Below are 20,420 nucleotides of genomic sequence, written 5' to 3'. Positions count from 1 at the left end.
TGCTCCAGTTTCACAAAGTGTCTGCAAGATGGGTACCACGGCAGCTGACTCCTGAAATGAGAGAACAACATGTTGACGCTTGCGAAGAACTTCTTCCATGATTTTAACGAGAAGGTGATGGCTTCCTTGCAAGAATTGTTACTGGGGACGAAACCTGGTTTCACTTCCACCAACCGGAAACAGAGCGAGCGAGCAAGGAATGGCGCCATTCCTCATCACCAAACCCAAAGAAGTTTGAACAGAACCATCAGCAGGGAAGGTTAAGCTGACTCTCTTTTGGGACGAAAAATGTATCATTTCAGAGCATTTCATGCATAGAGGGACCACTGTCACCAGTGCATCATACACAGATCTTCTAAAAAATCATCTGCGGCCTGCAATCAAATCAAAGCGACGCGGACTGCTGTCAGCAGGTGTCCTTTTGCAACATTACAATGCAAGGCCCCACAATGCCCGTATGGCATTGAAACAATCACCGACCTGCATTTTGAGTGTCTTCCTCAACCACCATACTCAACAGACATTGCCCCAAGTGATTTCCATATGTTTGGACCACTCAAAGATGCAATGTGAGAAGAGAAGTTCCGTTCTGATGAAGAGATATGCCATGCGGTGCACGAGTGGTTGCGCGGACTACCAAAAGAATTTTTTTCTAAAGGAATTTATGCACTTTGTAAGTGCTGGAGGACTTGCATTGAGCGTGGGGGAGGTTATGTTGAAAAGTGATACAGCTTTGTACCACTTCTGCACAATAAACAATATTTTTTAAAAATATTTAAGGTTTTCATTTGACTCACCCTCGTAAAAATATTTATATATTACGCATTGCAAAGGAATGTAGTTTTATCTTATTGTACTTGTATTTATGATTTTCTCCTCCTGCAATGAAATGAGGGATATCCTACCTGAGGTCCTCCCCACCTCCTAAAGTGGTGTTCCACTGCTCACCAACCTACACAAAATTCTAGTCCATTCCAATGCCACTCCCACTCCTAATTCCTTGCAACAGGGATCATATCCCTGTGGCGGGCCAGGGTGCAAGACCTGCCAAATCTGCCTGCCCAGCACCTCCTACTCCAGTCCTGTGCAGGCCTATCCTACCCCGTCAGAGGCCAAGCCACTTGTGAAAGCGGCCATGTCATATACGAACTCTGCCGCAAACACTTCACAGCCTTGTACGTTGGTACGACTATCAACCAGCTGTCCACCAGGATGAATGGCCGTTGCCAAACTATTGTCCAGAACGAAGTTGGCCACCCTGTGGCACAACATACAGCTGACCACAACATGCTCTGTTTCAGTGGCTGCTTTACTACTTGAGCCATATGGATCCTTCACTCCACCAACAGATTCTTTGAACTACGCAGATGGGAGTTATCCTTACAACGCATATTCCGCTCCCATAATCATCTGGCCTCAATCTCAGATAACCCACTGTCCCCGCACCCTCCATACCCACCAGTTTCCCCTTCCTCCATTCTGTCAACAGCCCCCCTTCTCCTCTCCCCCGTGCCACCATTCATGTCCTCATGTAGCCTTCAGGATGTCCCTTCATTCTGTCACACACTCCCCACTCCCACTACTCTCCTCCCCCCTCTCCGATTTCATGTCCTCACATAGCCTTCAGCGTGTGCTACTTAACACCAGCCACAAGTATAACTGCCACCCCTCCCTCTTACACTTCTAGCCAGCAAACAGGCTGCACCCCTTCAAGCCACTAGCCACACACACCCAGCACTCTCCTTATTTCTGATCTCCCACTTCCCTCTACCCACCCTGCCCTACAATAACCCCATCACAGCCAGCCCACCTGCTGCAAAACAGCAGTGGCACTGTCTGTCTAGTCAGCACCAAATAGGGGTGTGTGCATTCTAGCTTATCTTTTGACAAGTTGAAAGCTAGCAAGTTTTCCTTCTTTTGTGTGTGCCTTTCAATGACTTGACACTTCTGCTTTTCAGTGAATGATGTCCTTTAATCCTAAAGCTTCTACATGCTACTTCACACCAATCATTTATATTTGAGTCATTAACTGCATGCACTGAACATATAAATTCTTTCCTTTGCACGCATGAGAGACGGGGAGGAGGGAGATCTGCAGTTATTTTAATTTTTTTATCCTAAAATATGTTGTTAGGAGTTCTTAAGCTTGTAAGATGAGACAATTAATAGTTGACTTACTATCTGTTCTCATTTCCGACAGTGTATTTAACTTCTTAACTAACTGCAAGTGCTTTTGGAAGTGCTCTTTGAAGAAATGCTGTAAGTGGTGTATGACAATAGAGCTGCATACTTTTTCCTTGCCTGCAAGTACCAAATCTAACAGGTACGGGAGCACCGCTTCACATAAGGACACCTGCAATAAACAGCAAATATATAATTAATGAACCACCAGGAAGTATCACTACCACATATTATAATCACAACTTAAGAAATTCTTCATAGCTAGAAACTGAGTGCCTGTGATTTCTCAAGATTTTCATTTGCGGGTACACTTTTATTCATTTACTTATTTATTGACCCCCTTACTGCCTTTCTTAAGTGTATCAAGCTGAATCTCTTCAGCTACATACATTATTACAGAGTTCTCATGTGCAACTGATTCTGGGTACTGTATTTATCAGTTTATATAGACCGTTGCCGATTGGAACACAATTACCAAAAGTCATTTACAGACATACACACAGGGGCCTTTTACTGTGCTTCCATCTGCAGAATGCCACAGCAGATGTCAGTCTGTATGGAAGTCGTCGTCTGATGAACAAAGGGGAAAAAAGAGATATGACTGGAAAGCATATACCTCATTTAAAATTCACCAGCTGACAAAAAAGGAAGCACCCAGAAAGAAGGAAGCAAACAAAATGAAACTTGAAGGGTTGAGAGGGTATGTGATGTCACTTCTGAGATTACAAAATAGAGTAAAATTTACAAATGGCAGTAAGGGCTCCCTTATCACTATGATGCTGCACTCCCTCTGGCCAGGATGCTTGCAATGATGTGGTTGGGAAGAATGTCATAAAGCCATTGTATCCTCTCCTGAGGTATGCCGGTTCACAGCTGTTGTAGTTGGTCCTCAATATCCTGCATACTGACACTGGGATGGAGCTGACATACAGGCAAGTCCCACACATTTTCTAATAGGAACAGATATGGGGAACTTTCCGGACACGAGAGTCATGCAGACAGTTCACACAGAAATATGTGGACACACACTGTTCTGTTGAAAATTGGCATCACAATATTGTCACATGAGAGGTAATACATGAGGATGCAGGATGTCCGTGATGTACAGCTGTGCCTGAGTTCCATCAATCACTACTAGCTGTGACCTGAACTCACACCCAATAGCTTCTCACAACATGAAATCAGCTGTGGCTCTCCAAACCATTAGAAGAATTGTACTTCTGGTGATGGGGCAACCAACTGGTTTCAGCAAGCAATTAGTCAGTTGATTGTTTTTTTGTTCAGTTGATTTTTTCAATAGAATGAAAAAACTGACTGAAACTAGTTTCTGCAGCCACATCAGCTATATAACTGCGTATGTTTTGCTCACTATCTGGATTTGAGTGTTTTCCACAATCTGAGAAACGACTGACAGAAGTCTTTGATGGTTGCATTTGTTTTATATGTTTTCACACAGTCCCTGAGTTTGAGTGATTTCACTGTATTTCGAATGTGTGGTGCCCACTGCCGGAAGCTCCTTCATGCTGCTGCCAGGAACACAGCCAGAATGAGGATGTGGCCTGGCCGCTGATGCCTTACAGACCCACAGTAGCCGGAGGATACCGGTGGCTGGGCCACCTCCTCACATCTGCTGTGCTCCTGGCAGCAGCAGGAGGCTCATGTGGAGTGCATGGGGCATACATGCAACCTGACAGGGTTAGATAGAGTTTTTAATTAATGGGCATCATCACACCTTCTAAGTAAAGTGGAATGCAAACAGTTGCCAAAACATTCCAGTGTTCTTTCTCTTCTTCTGTAGCCCTATGTGAACTTTTACACTGAACTTTGTACCACCAACAATACATAAATTTCAGTAGTTATGTGTTAATTGAAACTGGAACAACGTAATTCAAAGCAATACATTAAATTGATTTAAACAATGAAAAGAAAAATTAGTCTATTTAGTACATAATTAAATGATTATGTACAATGCTTATTTTAAACTTTGGTGTACCTCCTAAGACATCTTCATGTACCCCAACAGGTTCAGTCTTACTTCAGGAACACTGCTGCTAAAAGCTTCAGAGAAAAGGAAGCTTGGAATGTCAAAAAATGGTTCAAATGGCTCCAAGCACTATGGGACTTAACATCTGAGGTCATCAGTCCCCTAGATTTAGAACTACTTAAACCTACCTAACCTAAGGATATCATACACTCCATGCCCGAGGCAGGATTCGAACCTGCAACCGTAGCAGCAGTGCGGTTCAGGCCTGAAGCGCCTAGAACTGCTCGGCTATAGCGGCCAGCTTGGAATGTCACAAAGTAAAAATTTCTGCCAAGTGACGTGTTATCATTTTGGCAATATATATAGCAGAATAATGTAGGTTTACAACATACAGCAGAAAGAGGAAGCTGTGGTGGTTTACAACTGACAGCAGGGACGGGACAATGGAAGAGTTTGGTACCTTGTGAAGCTGTAGCTCGCAAGATGCAACGTGAGTTATGGTGTCATCATAGGAAGTAGACATGTGCTGGTTTTGTGTGATGGGGGAAGGAGCTGGCTCAGACATGCAGTAACCTGTTTCCACGGTACACGTCTTTCTCTGGTCTGAAAACATTAAATAAATTATGTATATGTTTTCATGAAGTACAAAGATAATGGAAACCATCCTATTATTCTGAAAAATGCTGAAAGATGTGTTTCTGATGCTATGTATATATATGAGCATACCTCGTTATACACAGTGAGGTGGTCCACTGAGTTGACAAAAAAGATGGGTCATTTATAAATACAAAATGTTCCAAGAAGAAACTGTTATGGAAACTTATGGTTCTGATATATGTATCATTCGTTGAACAATATGTTATTTCCACAATATGAAAAGCGATACCCAACACTGAGAACAGTGCTTCCTGACTGAAAAACAAATAGCTTTTTTAGAGGGCAGCTGTGTTTGGTGAAAGATTATCAGGGATTCAAGATATTGTTGAAGAAAATTGGAAAAAAACAAGAAACTGTTAACACATTCACCAAGACAGGCAATAATATTTTGGAGTTATTGAGAAGTACAGCAACACTGGGAGGTCTATTAAGTATGTTAATAACACTTTGCTTATTTATTTACACATCTAGTTCCATAGGACCAAATTGAGGAGCAAATCTCCCAGGTCACGGAACATGTCAGCACATGAAAGTACAACTTAAAAGTAATAACAGACAAAGTAAAATGTTTATGAACCCTAAAAAAAGTCAAGCCATAAGTTTCAGTAAACATGATCAACAATATAACAAAATAATCGGCTTAATTTTTCATGGAACTCCTCAACAGAATAGAAGGATTGACCCACGAGGAAACTCTTCAGTTTCGATTTGAAAGCACGTGGATTACTGCTAAGATATTTGTATTCTTGTGGTAACTTATTGGAAATGGATGCAGCAGTATGTATACTGCACACCTTTCCCCACAAGAGTTAATGAAATGCGATCCAAATGCAAATTGGATTTCTGCCGAGTATTAACTGAGTGAAAGCTGTTAATTCTTGGGAATAAGCTGATACTGTCAACAAGAAACAACAATAAAGAATATATATATTGAGAGGCCAACATCGAAATACCCAGACCAATGAAGAGGGGTCGACAAGAGGTTCGCGAACTTACACCACTTATTACCTGAACTGCTCATTTTTCTGAGCCAAAAATATCTTTTTAGAATGGGAAGAGTTACCCCAAAATATAATACCATATGACATAAATGAATGAAAATCACTTACTTCAGATGCCGTTTGAATAGTAAAAATGGCAGCATTAAGTCTTTGAACAATATCCTGAATGAGGGCTTTCCATGGCAGTTTACCATCTATCTGAACACCTAGAAATTTGAACTGTCCAGTTTCACTAGTCATATGTCCATTTTGTTAAATTAAAATGTCAGGTTTTGTTGAATTGTGTGTAAGAAACTACTGTGGTTTAGCATTAGTTTATTTTCTACACGCCAGGAACTTATATCATGAACTGCACTATTTGAAACAGAGCCAGTGTTGCATACAACATCCTTTGCTACCAAACTAGTGTCATCAGCAAACAGAAATATTTTAGAGTTACCTGTAATACTAGAGGGCATATCATTTATATAAATAAGGAACAGGAGTGGTCCCAACACAGATCCCTGGGGCACCCCCAATTGACTGTACCCCACTCAGATCCCACATCAGAGCAATTCTCAACACTATGAATAATGACCTTTTGCCGTTTGTCGTGGTGAACCAATTGTGAGCTACTCCCCAAATTCCATAATGGTCCAACTCCTGGAGCAATATTTTGTAATCAACACAAACAAATACCTTAGTTAAATCAAAAAAAATATGCCTAGCTTTCCAAATGTTTTGTTTAACCCACCCAGTACCTCACAGAGAACAGAGAATATAGCATTTTCAGTTGTTAAATGACTTCTAAAGCCAAACTGTCCATTTGATAGCAAATTATGTGATATAAAATGATCTATTATCCTTACACACACAGCCTTTTCAATAACTTTAGCAAACACTGATGACATAGATATAGGTCTAAAATTGTCTACATTATCTCCCTTTTTATAAAGCGGCTTTACTACTGAGTACTTTAATCGTTCATGAAACTGACAATTCTAAAAGGAAAAAATATGGCTAAGTACAGGGCACCACAGAACTTTAATATCTTGCTAGGCACTCCTTCATATCCATGAGAGTCCTTAGTCTTCAGTGATTAAATTATTGACTCGGTCTTCCCCTGATCAAAGAGGAGTATTTCAGACGTCAATCTCGAAAAGGCATTTTCCAGGGGAGTTATACGATTCCCTGTAGAAACTAAGTTTTTATTTAATTCACCAACAATGCTCAGAAAGTGACTGTTAAATACTGTTTCCTTCATAACTGACCATATGGTTTTAATTTTATCCTGTGAATTATCTATTCTATTTGCATACCACAAACTCTTTGCCATCCTAACAACATTTTTAAACACCTTGCAATACTGTTTGTAAAGGGCTACTATAGCTTGATTGCGACTACTTCAAGCATTTTGATATAATTCCCACTTTGTTCTACATGATATCCTTATCCCACTAGCCAGCCACCCAGGCTGCTTTTTACTGCTAGTACCCCGTTTAGAATGTTCTAATGGAAAGCAACTCTTAAAGAGTGTGCGAAAGATGTTAAAGAAAGCATTGTATTTGCTGTCTATGTTATCGGCACTATAAACATCCAGCCACTCTTGTTCCTTAACGATGTTTAAGAAACTCTCAACTGCCATTGCATTAGCTGTCCTACATAGTTTGTAATTATACAGGGTGGCGCATGAAATGTGTTACCATTTTGTTTTTGAATATAAACTTTACTGTCAATACAATCTGAAACGAACATATACTACAATGAAGAGCCGTCCAAGGAGATTTGTTCCAACTCAGCACATGCTCAATATGTCCACCATTTCATTTCTTAACTTCCTTCAAACGAACACTGAAGTTAGTGATTACCCTACGGCACACGTCTTCCGTAATTTCACTGCAAGCTTGAAGAATATGTCTTCTGAGCTCCATTAAATCACGTGGACGTTTCGAGAAAATTTTTTCCTTTAGGTACCCCCAAAGAAAAGAGTCCCATGGATTGAGGTCTGGACTATTGGGGGGCCAATTTTGTCCATCATTGAAGCGACCTGGAAACCTGAGTGAAATGATCCGCATGTTGAAATGCTCATGTAAAAACTCCAACACAGTGTTTGCAGTATGTGGCCTTGCTCCATCTTGCATGAGCCACTGCATATTGAATGGCAAGGCAGTAGCAAGAAGCTGTGGAATGAAGCTACTGCGAAGCATGCTCAAATAACACTCGCTGTTCACAGTTTCTTCAAAGAAAAAGGATCCAATAAGTCCGTGACTGGAAATTGCTGCCCACGCTGTAATCCTCGGAGCATAATGTTGTTGTTCATGAAGCACTTGTGGGTTTTCAGTCGCCCAAAAGTGTACATTTTGTTTGTTAAACACACCGTCTAAATGAAAGTCACCTCGCCTGAAAACCAAACGTTGTTAAGAGTTTCTTCCCTATCCTCCGCCCACTGAGCAAACAATAGTCTCTGCTGCTTGTGTTCTTCAGTGAGTTTCTGTGCACAGGTAATCTTGTATGGGTACATATGGAGGTCAGTTTTAAGAATGCATTGAATGGAGCATCTGGATATTCCCAGTTGCAATGCTGCCTTTCTACACGATTCCCCGGGACTTCTCTGTACAGCAACTCGTACCGCTTCAATATTCTCCAGCGAACAAACAGGCTTAGGCCGAGGTCGCTTCGCTTCCAATACTGTTCCTTCCTGTACAAATTTATCATACAACCTGTGGATGGTCTTCTTGCAAGGGACCCATCGTGTGTTAAACTGTTGTCAAAAACGCCTCTGAGTCACAACATGGCATTTTGTTTCATGAAAAAGTATCACAATTGCCAATCGTTGCTGTGTCGTCAAGTCTTCCATTGTCAGCCATTGCTGCTTACTAGTCTCCTAGTGGCAGTATTGTGAATTAGACGTCATTTTGTAACTCATTTGTTTTCCAAACTCGTCTGGTACTGCTGTAGAGATCCCAGCGGGATATCTAATGTGCGTCGTAAATTGTGAAATAAACAATTGGTAACACATTTCGTGCGCCACCCTGTATGTGACATTTCTTTGCGTACAAAAGCCTTTTCGTGCTAAAATTTGTGTATCATGGTCTGAAAGGCCATTCACCCTTTTACTAAGAGAATACCCATCCAGTAATGAAGAATGAATAAAAATATTGTCGTATGTGGGCTTGTTATTCAATGCCTATCGTTTCTAGAGAAGTGAAAAGAATGAATGCCTCTTGTACTGGTTTATAAGTAAAAGTGAGCTATTATTTTGAATGAAAATGGATTCATGCCAAATGCATTACAAATATTTAAGTCTCCTGAGCCAAGCGTGGCTCGTGTTCCCGCCATCATGTATTTTACACCCTGTTTTTAATGTACTTCCACCTCACTACATTAATTTAAATTACTACTGTCACTGAGTTGCTGCTCTGCCTGACGGTGACCGGCACTAGTAGTGCATATCGATATATTCCCTCTCTTAGTATCTTTGCTCGACTGCTATTACTTCCCGGTAGCTGTCAATCGGGAGTTCGGGTCGCGAGTTCAGGCTGCCAGTCAGTTGGAACACATCTGGAGCACAGTCCGGACCTGCCAGTCGGGGAGTTGCAATGCGGCACTAGTGCAGTCAGGTTGGAGCACTGAGGTCTGCGTCGACATGGCTTGTCTGACCATTGCCGCCACGCATCACTTGAGCTGGGCAATGGTCTTCGTGGATCGTCAGTTGGTCGTCCTACTGGACAACGCATTATGGGTCACCAATCGTTCATGAGTCGGCTGTGTGTGTGTGTGTGTGTGTGTGTGTGTGTGTGTGTGAGAGAGAGAGTGTGTGTGCGCGCACACATTGACTCCTGATTCGTCTTCGTGCGTGCTTCGTGACTGTTGGGTATCGTTCAGGCCTTCGTGGAAGTGTTTGTCAGGTTGTGTGTGTAGTTGGCGTTATTTCCAACTGACGACTATTTTAGATGTTGTCGGCATTCTGCGGCGAGTCGGTCAGTTGCTGCAGACCAGTGAAGGTATCTCCGCGCGGTGCAGTCTGCTGGATCCGCTGCTGGTCCTTGCGCAGTGTCGGAAGGGCGTGTGCATCTGTCCAATCGCTACGAGCTTTGTGGTTCACCGAAACAGGACGTCAAAGTTGAGTAGTGGTTTCAACTACCCAAGCCACATCTGTCCATGTTGTGTGGTTCGTTCCGGTGATTCGATGTTGGGGATGTTTTCTGTGAGTAACACAAAGTGCTGAAATTTAGCTGCCATGCAGTGCAATTAACTATAGGTTGACTACAATTTGAGTGCACCAGCGGAACTTTCTGCCTTGTGGCCGTTAGTGTTGTCGTTACCTGTCCTGGCCACTGACGTAAATTCAGGCAGTGTTCCTTTTGGGTGAAGTTAACTATATTACCGTATTTCAAATTCAAGTGCACCAGTGGAATTTTCTGCCTTGTGACCCTTAGTGTTCCAATTGCCTGCCCTGGCCACTAACTTAATTTCAGGCAGCGTCCTTTCCTCACCTGTTGTCGCTGTCCAACCTGGTGTGTAGTTTTGACAGCTAATATATATTTCATTGTGGATAATCACATTCGTAACCTTTTGTGTTTGAGTTCTCATGTACTGATTAGTGGCAAGTAAGTCAGTCGGTCCACGGCTGTCCCCTAGTTGGGTTCCGACGGATCAAGTGCAGTTGGGCCCACCACCAGTCTCAAGTAAGTGAACGAGAACAGACCGACCTCCCTGGAGGCTTCTGAGTGTCGTTTTCTTTATTGTCCTTCTCACCTGTGTTTAATTGTCTGTTTATAGTCTATCAAAGCCAATGATTTAAAGATTCTTGTTTTTACTGGACTTCATGTATTTTTGAATTTTGGAACATCAATTGTGGGCCTTAAGCTGCTTAAAACCTTATTCTTGAAATTATCCATTAAGCAAAAACATTGCGGCCTTCTGCCTTAAAAGATTATGGTAACATATTTTAAAACTTTAAAATTTAATTGTGGCCCTCGGCCGCTTGTAGTGCAATATATTTTAATTATTTTATTTGCAATTTTAACTGCATTTTTATTTGGTTTACTCGTAAGATGTCTTGTTTGGAGGCCCTCAGCTGTGAAATAGTAGTCTTTTTGAAACTCATAGTTCTAAAGGTTCGGCTATGTGCAGTTTTGGTTTAAAGGTATTATTAAATTACAATTTTGAATGAACCTGACCAACACCTTATTTGATCCTTTCCAGAATCCTAATCACCTGTTCTGCCCTGCGGGTTTAGCGGGCATCTGATCTCCAATTAAATATTGTGATCATACTTAGAACATTTAAGTTATATGTAAAATAAGGGGAAGAAAACCACTTGCCCATAGCAGACAGATGTGCAGTGTGTAGGAACTTGCTGCAGAACACAGTATTCACACTAACTTTCAAATTCTTGCTCTTTCAATAGCAAAAGGACACACACACACACACACACACACAAAAAACCACAAATTCCCTAATCTCACTGCAGCCGTCAGACTGTGTGAATGTGTGTATTTTTCACACAGAAAGAGCAAGAGATCGAAAGCTAGTGTGAATACTGTTGTCTCTAGAGTGCTTCTATGCACTACACATCAGTCATATAGGTGAATAGTTGCCTTTCCCTTATTTTACATATTATTGCATCCAGGAATTTCCATAGTTGTTGAACATTTCCATAGTTGTTGAACATTTCAATTAATTTGTCAACTGCCTTATATTTTCAACATGTTGAAATAATAAACTGGCTTTTGCAAAAAATATAATTTGTTTTATGAGGAGATAAGAAAATCAGAACTGTTCTCTCATATTAAAACCAATGAGGAAAAATTGAAACAGTCAAAACTGATGCTACCATTGCTGTCTATGAGCAATCACGTCTTGGATTACCTCTTTACTACAGTCCTATTTAAATGGAACAAAATTTGCAGTAAAATGAAACAATACTTGCTAAAGACAGTAGTTAAATTCATAATGGCTAGTGTAACTGAAATATAAAGTAAGTTGAGTACTTCTCTTGTTACATTCACGTTTGTAAATTCCACGAGAAGTAACTATTGACATGACAGAACAATTCATTGTTAATGTGCAGGCCAACAGCATTATTGTTAGAGGAGTAATGACATAAGTAGCAATGATATCCCATGTAACATTGACATTGACAATCAACAGCAATGTCACTTACATCAGTGCCTCACATTACTTGCATGTGTAATTTGAAGGCATTTTTAAGGTGGATAGTGGCAGGAGTGGACACGCCTGCCCCCACTTGTGGGTGCAAGTGTGGCTACCCCCCCCCCCCACTACCCCCCCCCCCACACACCCACACACACACACCTTGTATCTCATGCTACATCTCAACTAAGTAAGTATCTGGTAGATTTGATAAACCCAGATGAAAAAGAGCAGTGCTTCATCAGAGCATGAAAACAAGTCAGACCACCACAGCAGACACCGAACTAACAGGAAGCATTTACAAAGTGACATGTTCAATACAACATAGCACAGCTTGACTTGTCTGGAAAAGAAAACGTGTAAGAGTGTGTGTGTGTGTGTGTGTGTGTGTGTGTGTGTGTGTGTGTGTGTGGTCCGCCAATCCATACCGTTTCAGTTAATAAAGTAAGAGCATCAGCACAAGCTATTTCATAAACACTGATAGACAAGAGCTGCCTCTAGCCTTTTCCATTCATACCAAGCTTCGGGTATTGATTTTTCTGACATATCATCAGCAAAAGTAATTGTCATTGTCAAAGATTTACCCTCCATTGCTGGTGGTGCCACCAGCAATGGAGAGAGATCACTGGAAAGGACAGCAACTAATGCTGGAAGAAAAACAGAAAAATTGTTACACAAATGTTGTTTGAAGATACTGAGACAGAAGCCATTAGGCAGTATGTCACTTACAAAACTGTTCCAGTTTCGAGGCAGCATCCATTCCTACTTGCCAGATCCTTTAGCATTACTTTTGCTCCACATTTAACAATTCCCTATGAAACACAAGCATCTACAGTCATTACTGACTGAAGGAAACAATTTAACACTGGCATTGTTATATGATCCCCGACGCAGGCTTCCCTTGTCAAATGCTTTAAATATGACAAGATCTTTATTTCTTTAGCATTTCCCAGTTCCTCAGCAGTCAGCCAATGTGATATCACAATTACTTAATGAATCTTCATTTTGCTAAATTTATTTGATATGATATTTGGAAAACAACCAACACCTAGTAAAAGCAGTACTTAGAAAATCGAATTATGGAAGAATAAGGATCATGAAAATGTATAACTACTGTTGATATGTTGATAATGTATGAACATTGAAACATCTAAACAGAAGATACTTCGCTCTTCAGGGCAGTAAAATAAATAAATGAATAAACCCACCCCAACGTCTTCCTGTATAGATACCGCCACTCACTTTACTGACACGTAAAACATGAACAAATAGTTTATGATCAAATCTTACATGAAAATACTAACACAAATTACTGCTTTATTATATTAACACTACTCTGAAGTAACGTCCATGAATACAAAGATTGCAGCATTAGAAAAAGGAATTGCTTGAACTTCTCTTCAGTGTAATGCAAGCAATGACAGCTAATAAAAGCTACTGTTCACATGGACCTCTGCAACCACTAACTGCAGTGAGAAAGACACAACCTTTGTTCCATATTGGCTATGGATCATCAATTTATTATATTTACATGCACCGTATGCTACATGTATTACTTAAAAATGATAACATCCAAAACTAGTCATGAAGGACACACGAATATGAGGATGCGTTGTTGTGGTACTACAATGGTTATAACCTTCTCTCTAAGTAGATTTAATGAGGAGAATGAAAACTCTCAATATAGATAGTAATAAATTATATTCTATAATTTTGCTTTCTTGTTAGTTAAATTAAAGAAAATAATAATTTTCAGTTAGAAATGTTGTTGTACATGTTGTAGCACTAGACCCAATCCATCAACCAAAACTTAATCTTTTAAAGAACAATAACTCGTGTACAAATTATATTAGTTTCATATGAATGCATTGTCAAAAATGGAGATGACTTTTTCCAAGTTTTATCTGGAACAGATCTCAAAAGAAAATAACTAACAAAGAGGGGCAAGACACAGAAATCTATTGAGTTTTATGAGATTTGGTGTACTAGCTGCAGGGAAGTAACTACTGTGATGTGGTTTATGTCACTACACATTTGTTTATGAAAAAAAGGAAAAATTGAGATTTGAGATCTAACAATATTATAAAAAGCAAAGCTGCTACTCACCATATAACGGAGATGCGCTCTGTGTGTGTGTGTGTGTGTGTGTGTGTGTGTGTGTGTGTGTGTGTCGTCGTAGTCGTCTATTTTTGACGAAGGCTTCACTGGCTGAAAGCTTTTTTGTGGCAGTCTTTTTGTTGTGCCTGTCCGTGACTCAACACCTCCATTATATGGTGAGTAGCAACTTTCCTTTTCATAATATTGTTACAGTCCATCCTGGATTGTCCATTATTTGATTTGAGATCTAAGGTTATCATACAGGATTTCAGACACTAGGAATTGTTAGAATACTCAAAAATATCTGTTATTAATTCATATCTCACACACATATCCTAACAGCTTCAAGGGACATAGGAAGTGCTTACTAACTGAAGTAGTGACCAAATAGCATGTGGCTTGTGTTCAGAGTACAGCCAAATTCCATGTATGTAAGTTAGAACTGCACTTCTTACAATTATTTTTCACTCTTTGGTAACAGAGTGAAAACTGTTTCAAAATGTATGTATTGTTGGTGAGCTACTAACCTTTACTCTGCAGACAGGTATTAAATGCGGTAAAAAGTTTTTCTCAGCATCAAAAGTTTGTAAAATACTGCAAACAAGATTTGTAATCCATTTTTCATGTGTGGATCGTCCAGGTGTCCATGTATCACGGCAATCCACTAATTTCCTGAATAGCTCTGTATCTACATCCAAGCTGATATCATGGCGTGACTTTTTATGGTTAATGAATGGCATGATATAGTCTTGATTAAGAGACCTTGATGCTTCACTTTCTGAAATAATGCAACAATAAAAAATATTAGTTTCATAACAAGTGAACAAGGAATAGTGGTGAGAAACTTAGCAGTTATGTTGCACTTCTGGACATAGTTATGTTCCCATATTACAATGTTTTTAGAGGACCAGACTCATCCCCCAAAAAACCACCATGAATTCTGGAAACAGCAGTTAAGACTGTGTCCTGGAAGGAATTATACACAATTCTCACTCTTGTCAAGCAATCAAAATATGAGTTTACAGGTTACTGCACCAACTTTTTGACTGAATCAAAAGTTTCCCAGCAAACAAAACATGATACATCATTCTAAAAGAGGAGAAATAGTCAAATGAGAAAAATTTTGAGTGTACTCCAAAGAAGTGTTACAATCAATCAAGCTTAATAATACATAATGACCTGCTGAATTACATTAAAATCTCCAAGAGGCTATTTGCCATTGATAATTAATATATAGGGAATTTGTAAGTAAGAAAATGTTAGTGACGCATAATGGATTGCTATTTGCTGCAGCGAATGGCACCTCACCCTCAACAATAGTAAATGTAATGCATTGAACATAAACTGACCAAAAGATCATTTAGCATTAGAGTATGTTGTTGACCGATAGCTGTAAACGGTCACAATCCTAAAATATCCAGGAATATGAATCTGGAGGGAAAACAGTGGAAGGACCACAACATTTTTTTAAGAAATGCAGATGCAGGTAGATTCAATGGAATAATCTTTAGGAAAAGCAATTCATCCATGAAGGAGGTGGCTTGCAAACTTACTCAACGTGTCAGTGCGGCACCCATATCAGGTATGATTAACAGAGGAGATAAATAAGATTTAATCAAGATATGTTTCTACTATCACTGTTTCTGTTAATTATTGTGTGCCACAGAGATGCTCAATGAACACACAAAGAGGCTTACTGTTAAAATTAAGAGAGTCGATGTTCTAAGAACAGCCAAACAACAAGTAGTTTACTTCATCCCACATAAATCTCGCAAAACAAAAATGTCAGAAAATCGATCTTAAACTGAGGATTACAGACAGCAACTTTTCATTTTTGTATTTGTTTCAGTGTACACAGAACTCCCCTGTGAATTTCCCTCTGGCATGAGCCACATATCATAAACCAACTGATCATTTACCAATTTTATTTTACACGAGCACAAATATTCATAGAAATGAATATAAATTAATATCACTGAGCATAAAGTCAAAGGGTTGCACATAGCCTAAAACATAATAAGTTAGTAGGCTTAGAAAAAGTACAAACATTTGTGCTGAAACTATGCATAAAGAGTATACAAGTTCCCTTAACAACCATAATAAATGTGTTGTTCATTATGGGAAAATTTCCAAAGTGTTTAAAACAGGTAAGATGTGTGCCTCTGCTAAAGAAAGTTAACGCAGAAGACATAGAAAATTACCTGCCCATTTCCTGCTTTTGTCATTCTCAAAAATGACAATCAATTATGAAATACAAATTAACAAATTACTTGAATCAATACAACCTTCTGAGTGAACCACAGATTGGTTTCCAATGTGGTAAAAGTACAGAGTCAGCCACAGTAGAATTCACAAAAGCGGTATGTGCTGCTCTTGACAAAGAGGATTGTGTGTCAAGCATATTTTTAGAGTTTTCTATGGCTTCTGATACTATTGACCAGAAGATTCTAATAAATAAGTTATTACTATTAGGAATAAGAGGCTGGCTAATCTATGTCTACATCCATACTCTGCAAGACATCGTATGGTGTTTGGTAGAAGGTACTCCGTACTACTACTAGTAATTTCCTTTCCTATTCCTCTTGCAAATGGAGTGACGGAAAAATGACTGTGTGTCACCGTATCAGCCCCTCATTTATTCTAAGTTCACATTGGTAACAATAAAATCAATATGCAGTCACCTGCAAATGCCTATACTGGATTACACAAGTTTTGTATACACTGTAAACTTTGTAGACTAGCTTCACTCCCAATAAATCGAAGTCGACTATTTTCCTTCCTTACTACCGTCCTTACAGGCTTGTTCCATTCTACTTTCATCAGCACTTATAAAAATTTTCACAAAAATTTTGGTATGTGAACATATTTACACTTTTTTTATGCTGAGGGAGGAGTCAGTGACAGTGGCAAAGATATGCAAAAGTAATAAATACTGGAAGATGGTAAGACACTGGTTGTGGCACAGAAAGGGCAAAGGAGACAATGGAAGTGTGAGAGAAACAGGGGACACAATGGCACTGGAACATAGTTGGCAGTGACAGAAAAGTGTTATGTAAAGAGTGAAAGCGATAGTGCCAGTGGGAGAGGAAAAAAAGAGAAAGTAGAAGTGCATGAGAGTCAGCGATAATGAGATGCAGAGCCTATAAAATGATGACAAGGAAGAGAGAGATAGTGACCGTGAGAAAAGACTGTGGCAGTGGAAAGGAGTAAATGAGATATTAGCATGAGAGAGAGAGAGAGAGAGAGAGAGAGAGAGAGAGAAAAGAGACAGTAATAGGGGGACAGAATGAAGGAGACTGTTGCTGTGAAGCAGGCAGCAGTGACAGTAAGAGGGACACAAAGAGATAATGACAATGAGTTACGCTGAATAAGTGAGTGAGAATGGGCAAGTGGGAGTGGATGGAAATGAGCGACTTACAGCAATGGACTAGTGGTGTGAGAGAGTTACAGTTCGGGGAACTTGAGGGAGTGAGAGGTTAAAAAAAAAAGTCAAAATTTTTGAGAAAATTTTTGAGGGGGCTGAGGAAGGTAGAATGTGGTTGCTGGTAACCCACTTTTCAGCCAGAGTCCTCTGATAAACAGGAGCATACCCTACTTTTTTGTGTTCCAAAAGGAGCATTTTTCTGCTGGTACTGTTATTCATGCTGATGACAGCAATAAGCCTCTTTGTCTCCTAATAACTACCTACATACTTCTGAATCTGCTCCCTGCATTCATCTTTTCATTTTCCCCCTATGATTTTTACCTACACCTTTTCCTCCAATACTAAACTGGCGAGTCCTTGTTGTCTCAAAATGCGTACTACCAACTGATGCCGTCTTTTAGTCAACTTGTGCTACAAATTTATCGTCTTTCAAATTATATTACATCTCCTCATTAGTTGCATGATCTACCCATCTAATCTTCAGCATTCTTCTGTATCATCACATTTCAACAGCCTCTATTCTCCTCTTGTCTGAACTGTTTACTGCCCATGTTTCACTTCCATACTCTATTACACTCCATACATATACCTTCCCAAAGGACTTCCTAACAAACCTATATCCAGTGTTAACAAATCTCTCTTTTTCAGGAATGCTTTTCTTGCCATTGTCAGCCTGTATTTTATGTCCTGTCAATTAGATTACATCCCAATATTTTTGTTTTTCTTTTGTTGATGTTCATCTTAAAATAGTCCGCCCCCGTAGCTGAGTGATCAGCGTGACAGACTGTCAGTCCTAAGGGCCCGGGTTCGATTCCCGGCTGGGTCGGAGATTTTCTCCGCTCAGGGACTGGGTGTAGTGTTGTCCTAATCATCATCACTTCATCCCCATCGACGCGCAAGTCGCCGAAGTGGCATCAAATCGAAAGACTTGCACCAGGCGAGCGGTCTACCCGACAGGAGGCCCTCGTCACACGACATTATTATTATTATCTTAAAATATTCATTCAAGATGCTGTCCATGCTGCTCAACTGCTCTTCCAAGTCGTTTGCTGTCTGACAGAATTACAATATCATCAGCAAACCTCGAAGATTTTATTTCTTCTCTCTGAACTTATAGTAAATTTCTAGTCAAAATTTTCATTTGGTTTCCTTCCATGCTAGCTCAATGTACAAATTGAATAACATTGAGGTTAGGCTACAACCGCATTGGACTCTCTTCTAAATCACTGCTTCCATTTCGTGCCCCTTGACTCTTATAACTGCCATCTGGTTTCCATATAAAATGTAAATCGCCTTTCGCTCGCCTTTTATCCTTGCCACCTTTAGAATTTGAAATAGAGTATTCCAGTCAACACTGTCAAAAACTTCCTCTAAGGCTACAAACGCTATAAATGTAGGCTTGCCTTTCCGTAATGTACCTTCTAGATAAATAATATGGCGAGTATTGCTTGGGTGTTCTTACATCTCTCCAGAGTCCAAATTAGTCTCCCCGAGGTTGGCTTCTATCAGGTTTTTCATCCTTTTGTAAAAAATTCATGTTTAGTATTTTGCAACCATGACTTATTAAACTGATAGTTCAGGAATATTCACACCTGTCAGTTCCTGCTTTCTTCTGAACTGTAAGTATTACATTCTTCTGACAGTATTTCACCTTTCTCATACATCTTGCACACCAGGTGGAAAAGTTTTGTCATGCCTGGCTTTCGCAAGACTATAAACAGTTCTGACAGAACATCGTCTACTCCAGGAGCCTTGTTTCGACATAGGTCTTTCAGTGCCGTATCAAATTCTTATCACAGTATCGTCTCTGCTGTCTCAACCTCATCTACGCTCTATTCAAGATCACCTCCCTTGTATAGACCCTTTCTATATGCCTTACACCTTTCACTTTCCCTTCTTGTGTAAGTACTGGTTTTCCATATGAGCTCTTGATATTCATATGGTTCTCTTTTCAATAAAGGCCGCTTTAGACTACGCACGCACAGCCAATTTTCCATCACGCAATTTGTTTGTCGTAAGGATGAAACATGAAGATTGGACTACAAATGCACACATCTGTGGTCAAATAGTGATAGTGATTTAAAAGATGCAAATGGCTGTATTTCATGTATATGATAGTTGCACATCTTGAATGAATCACATGAATCACATAGGACCCTGCACACTAGTGATGCTGTTTCTCAATCACTCTCGCTAAGTGTTGGGCACACACATTCTGTGCACCAGCAGCATATCTGATGACGAGAGTTGGGCTACAGATGACACTGTAAGTTGTGTTGTCAATTCAGAAAGACTAATTGTAGAAGTAGAAAAGAGGCTAGCTCTCTACAATAGGAAATTAAAAGAATACAATGATCACAATCTAAATGAAAAAGAATGGGGAGAAGTGTGCCCAGCAATATTCAGAACTGGGCTGAATTGACTGTATCAGAAAATAACAACAAAGGTATTTCATAGTTCACTAATTTTATTCATTCATGTAGACACTGCCATTAACAAAACTGAACTTTTGTCATATTGCCAAGATACTGATCCCTGTGAAGTCACAAAGTAATCTGAAAAATAATCCCTTATCTGCATACCACAGATATCAGCTCTTATTTCTATAGGCTCACAACCTTCATACGTAAAGTACACGAAGTGTTAATTTCACTCATGACATGTACAGAAATTCAAAAGAAGTGGAAGAACCTGAAAGACTGTGTCATGGGAGAACTGACATCATACATCATAGAAAAGGTCTCAATCTGGCGAAGTTGGGAGGGGGGGGGGGGGGGGGGGGGGCGACCTGTATATTGATGCAATGTTATTCCTGCTCTGTCAAATGGAAGACAGACTAACTACCAGCAGCATCAAAATTCTGGCAAATAGCAGAGAAAACAAGGAAGGATGTTTGCCCCCCAAGTGGTGAGAGATCTGGGGACTTTGCAGGCCTGTG

The 20,420-nt window shown here is 39.9% G+C and overlaps 1 protein-coding gene across 1 annotated transcript in view; it reads right to left on the bottom strand.

Moving 5' to 3' along the window:
- The window catches only part of LOC124777774 (serine-protein kinase ATM-like), a 470,606-nt gene that overhangs the window by 171,913 nt on the left and 278,273 nt on the right, over positions 1–20,420 (bottom strand). The window contains exons 28-29 of the mRNA XM_047253284.1: positions 14,586–14,836; positions 2,179–2,353 (exon numbers count right to left, since the gene is read on the bottom strand). Of these exons, the coding sequence (XP_047109240.1) occupies positions 2,179–2,353; positions 14,586–14,836 (426 nt within the window). The remainder of the gene's footprint in view (positions 1–2,178; positions 2,354–14,585; positions 14,837–20,420) is intronic.

Source organism: Schistocerca piceifrons, chromosome 2, assembly GCF_021461385.2.
Source record: "Schistocerca piceifrons isolate TAMUIC-IGC-003096 chromosome 2, iqSchPice1.1, whole genome shotgun sequence".
NCBI lineage: Eukaryota > Metazoa > Arthropoda > Insecta > Orthoptera > Acrididae > Schistocerca > Schistocerca piceifrons.
Note: the sequence above shows the minus strand (reverse complement) of the source record. Positions and strands in the feature narration are given on the sequence as shown.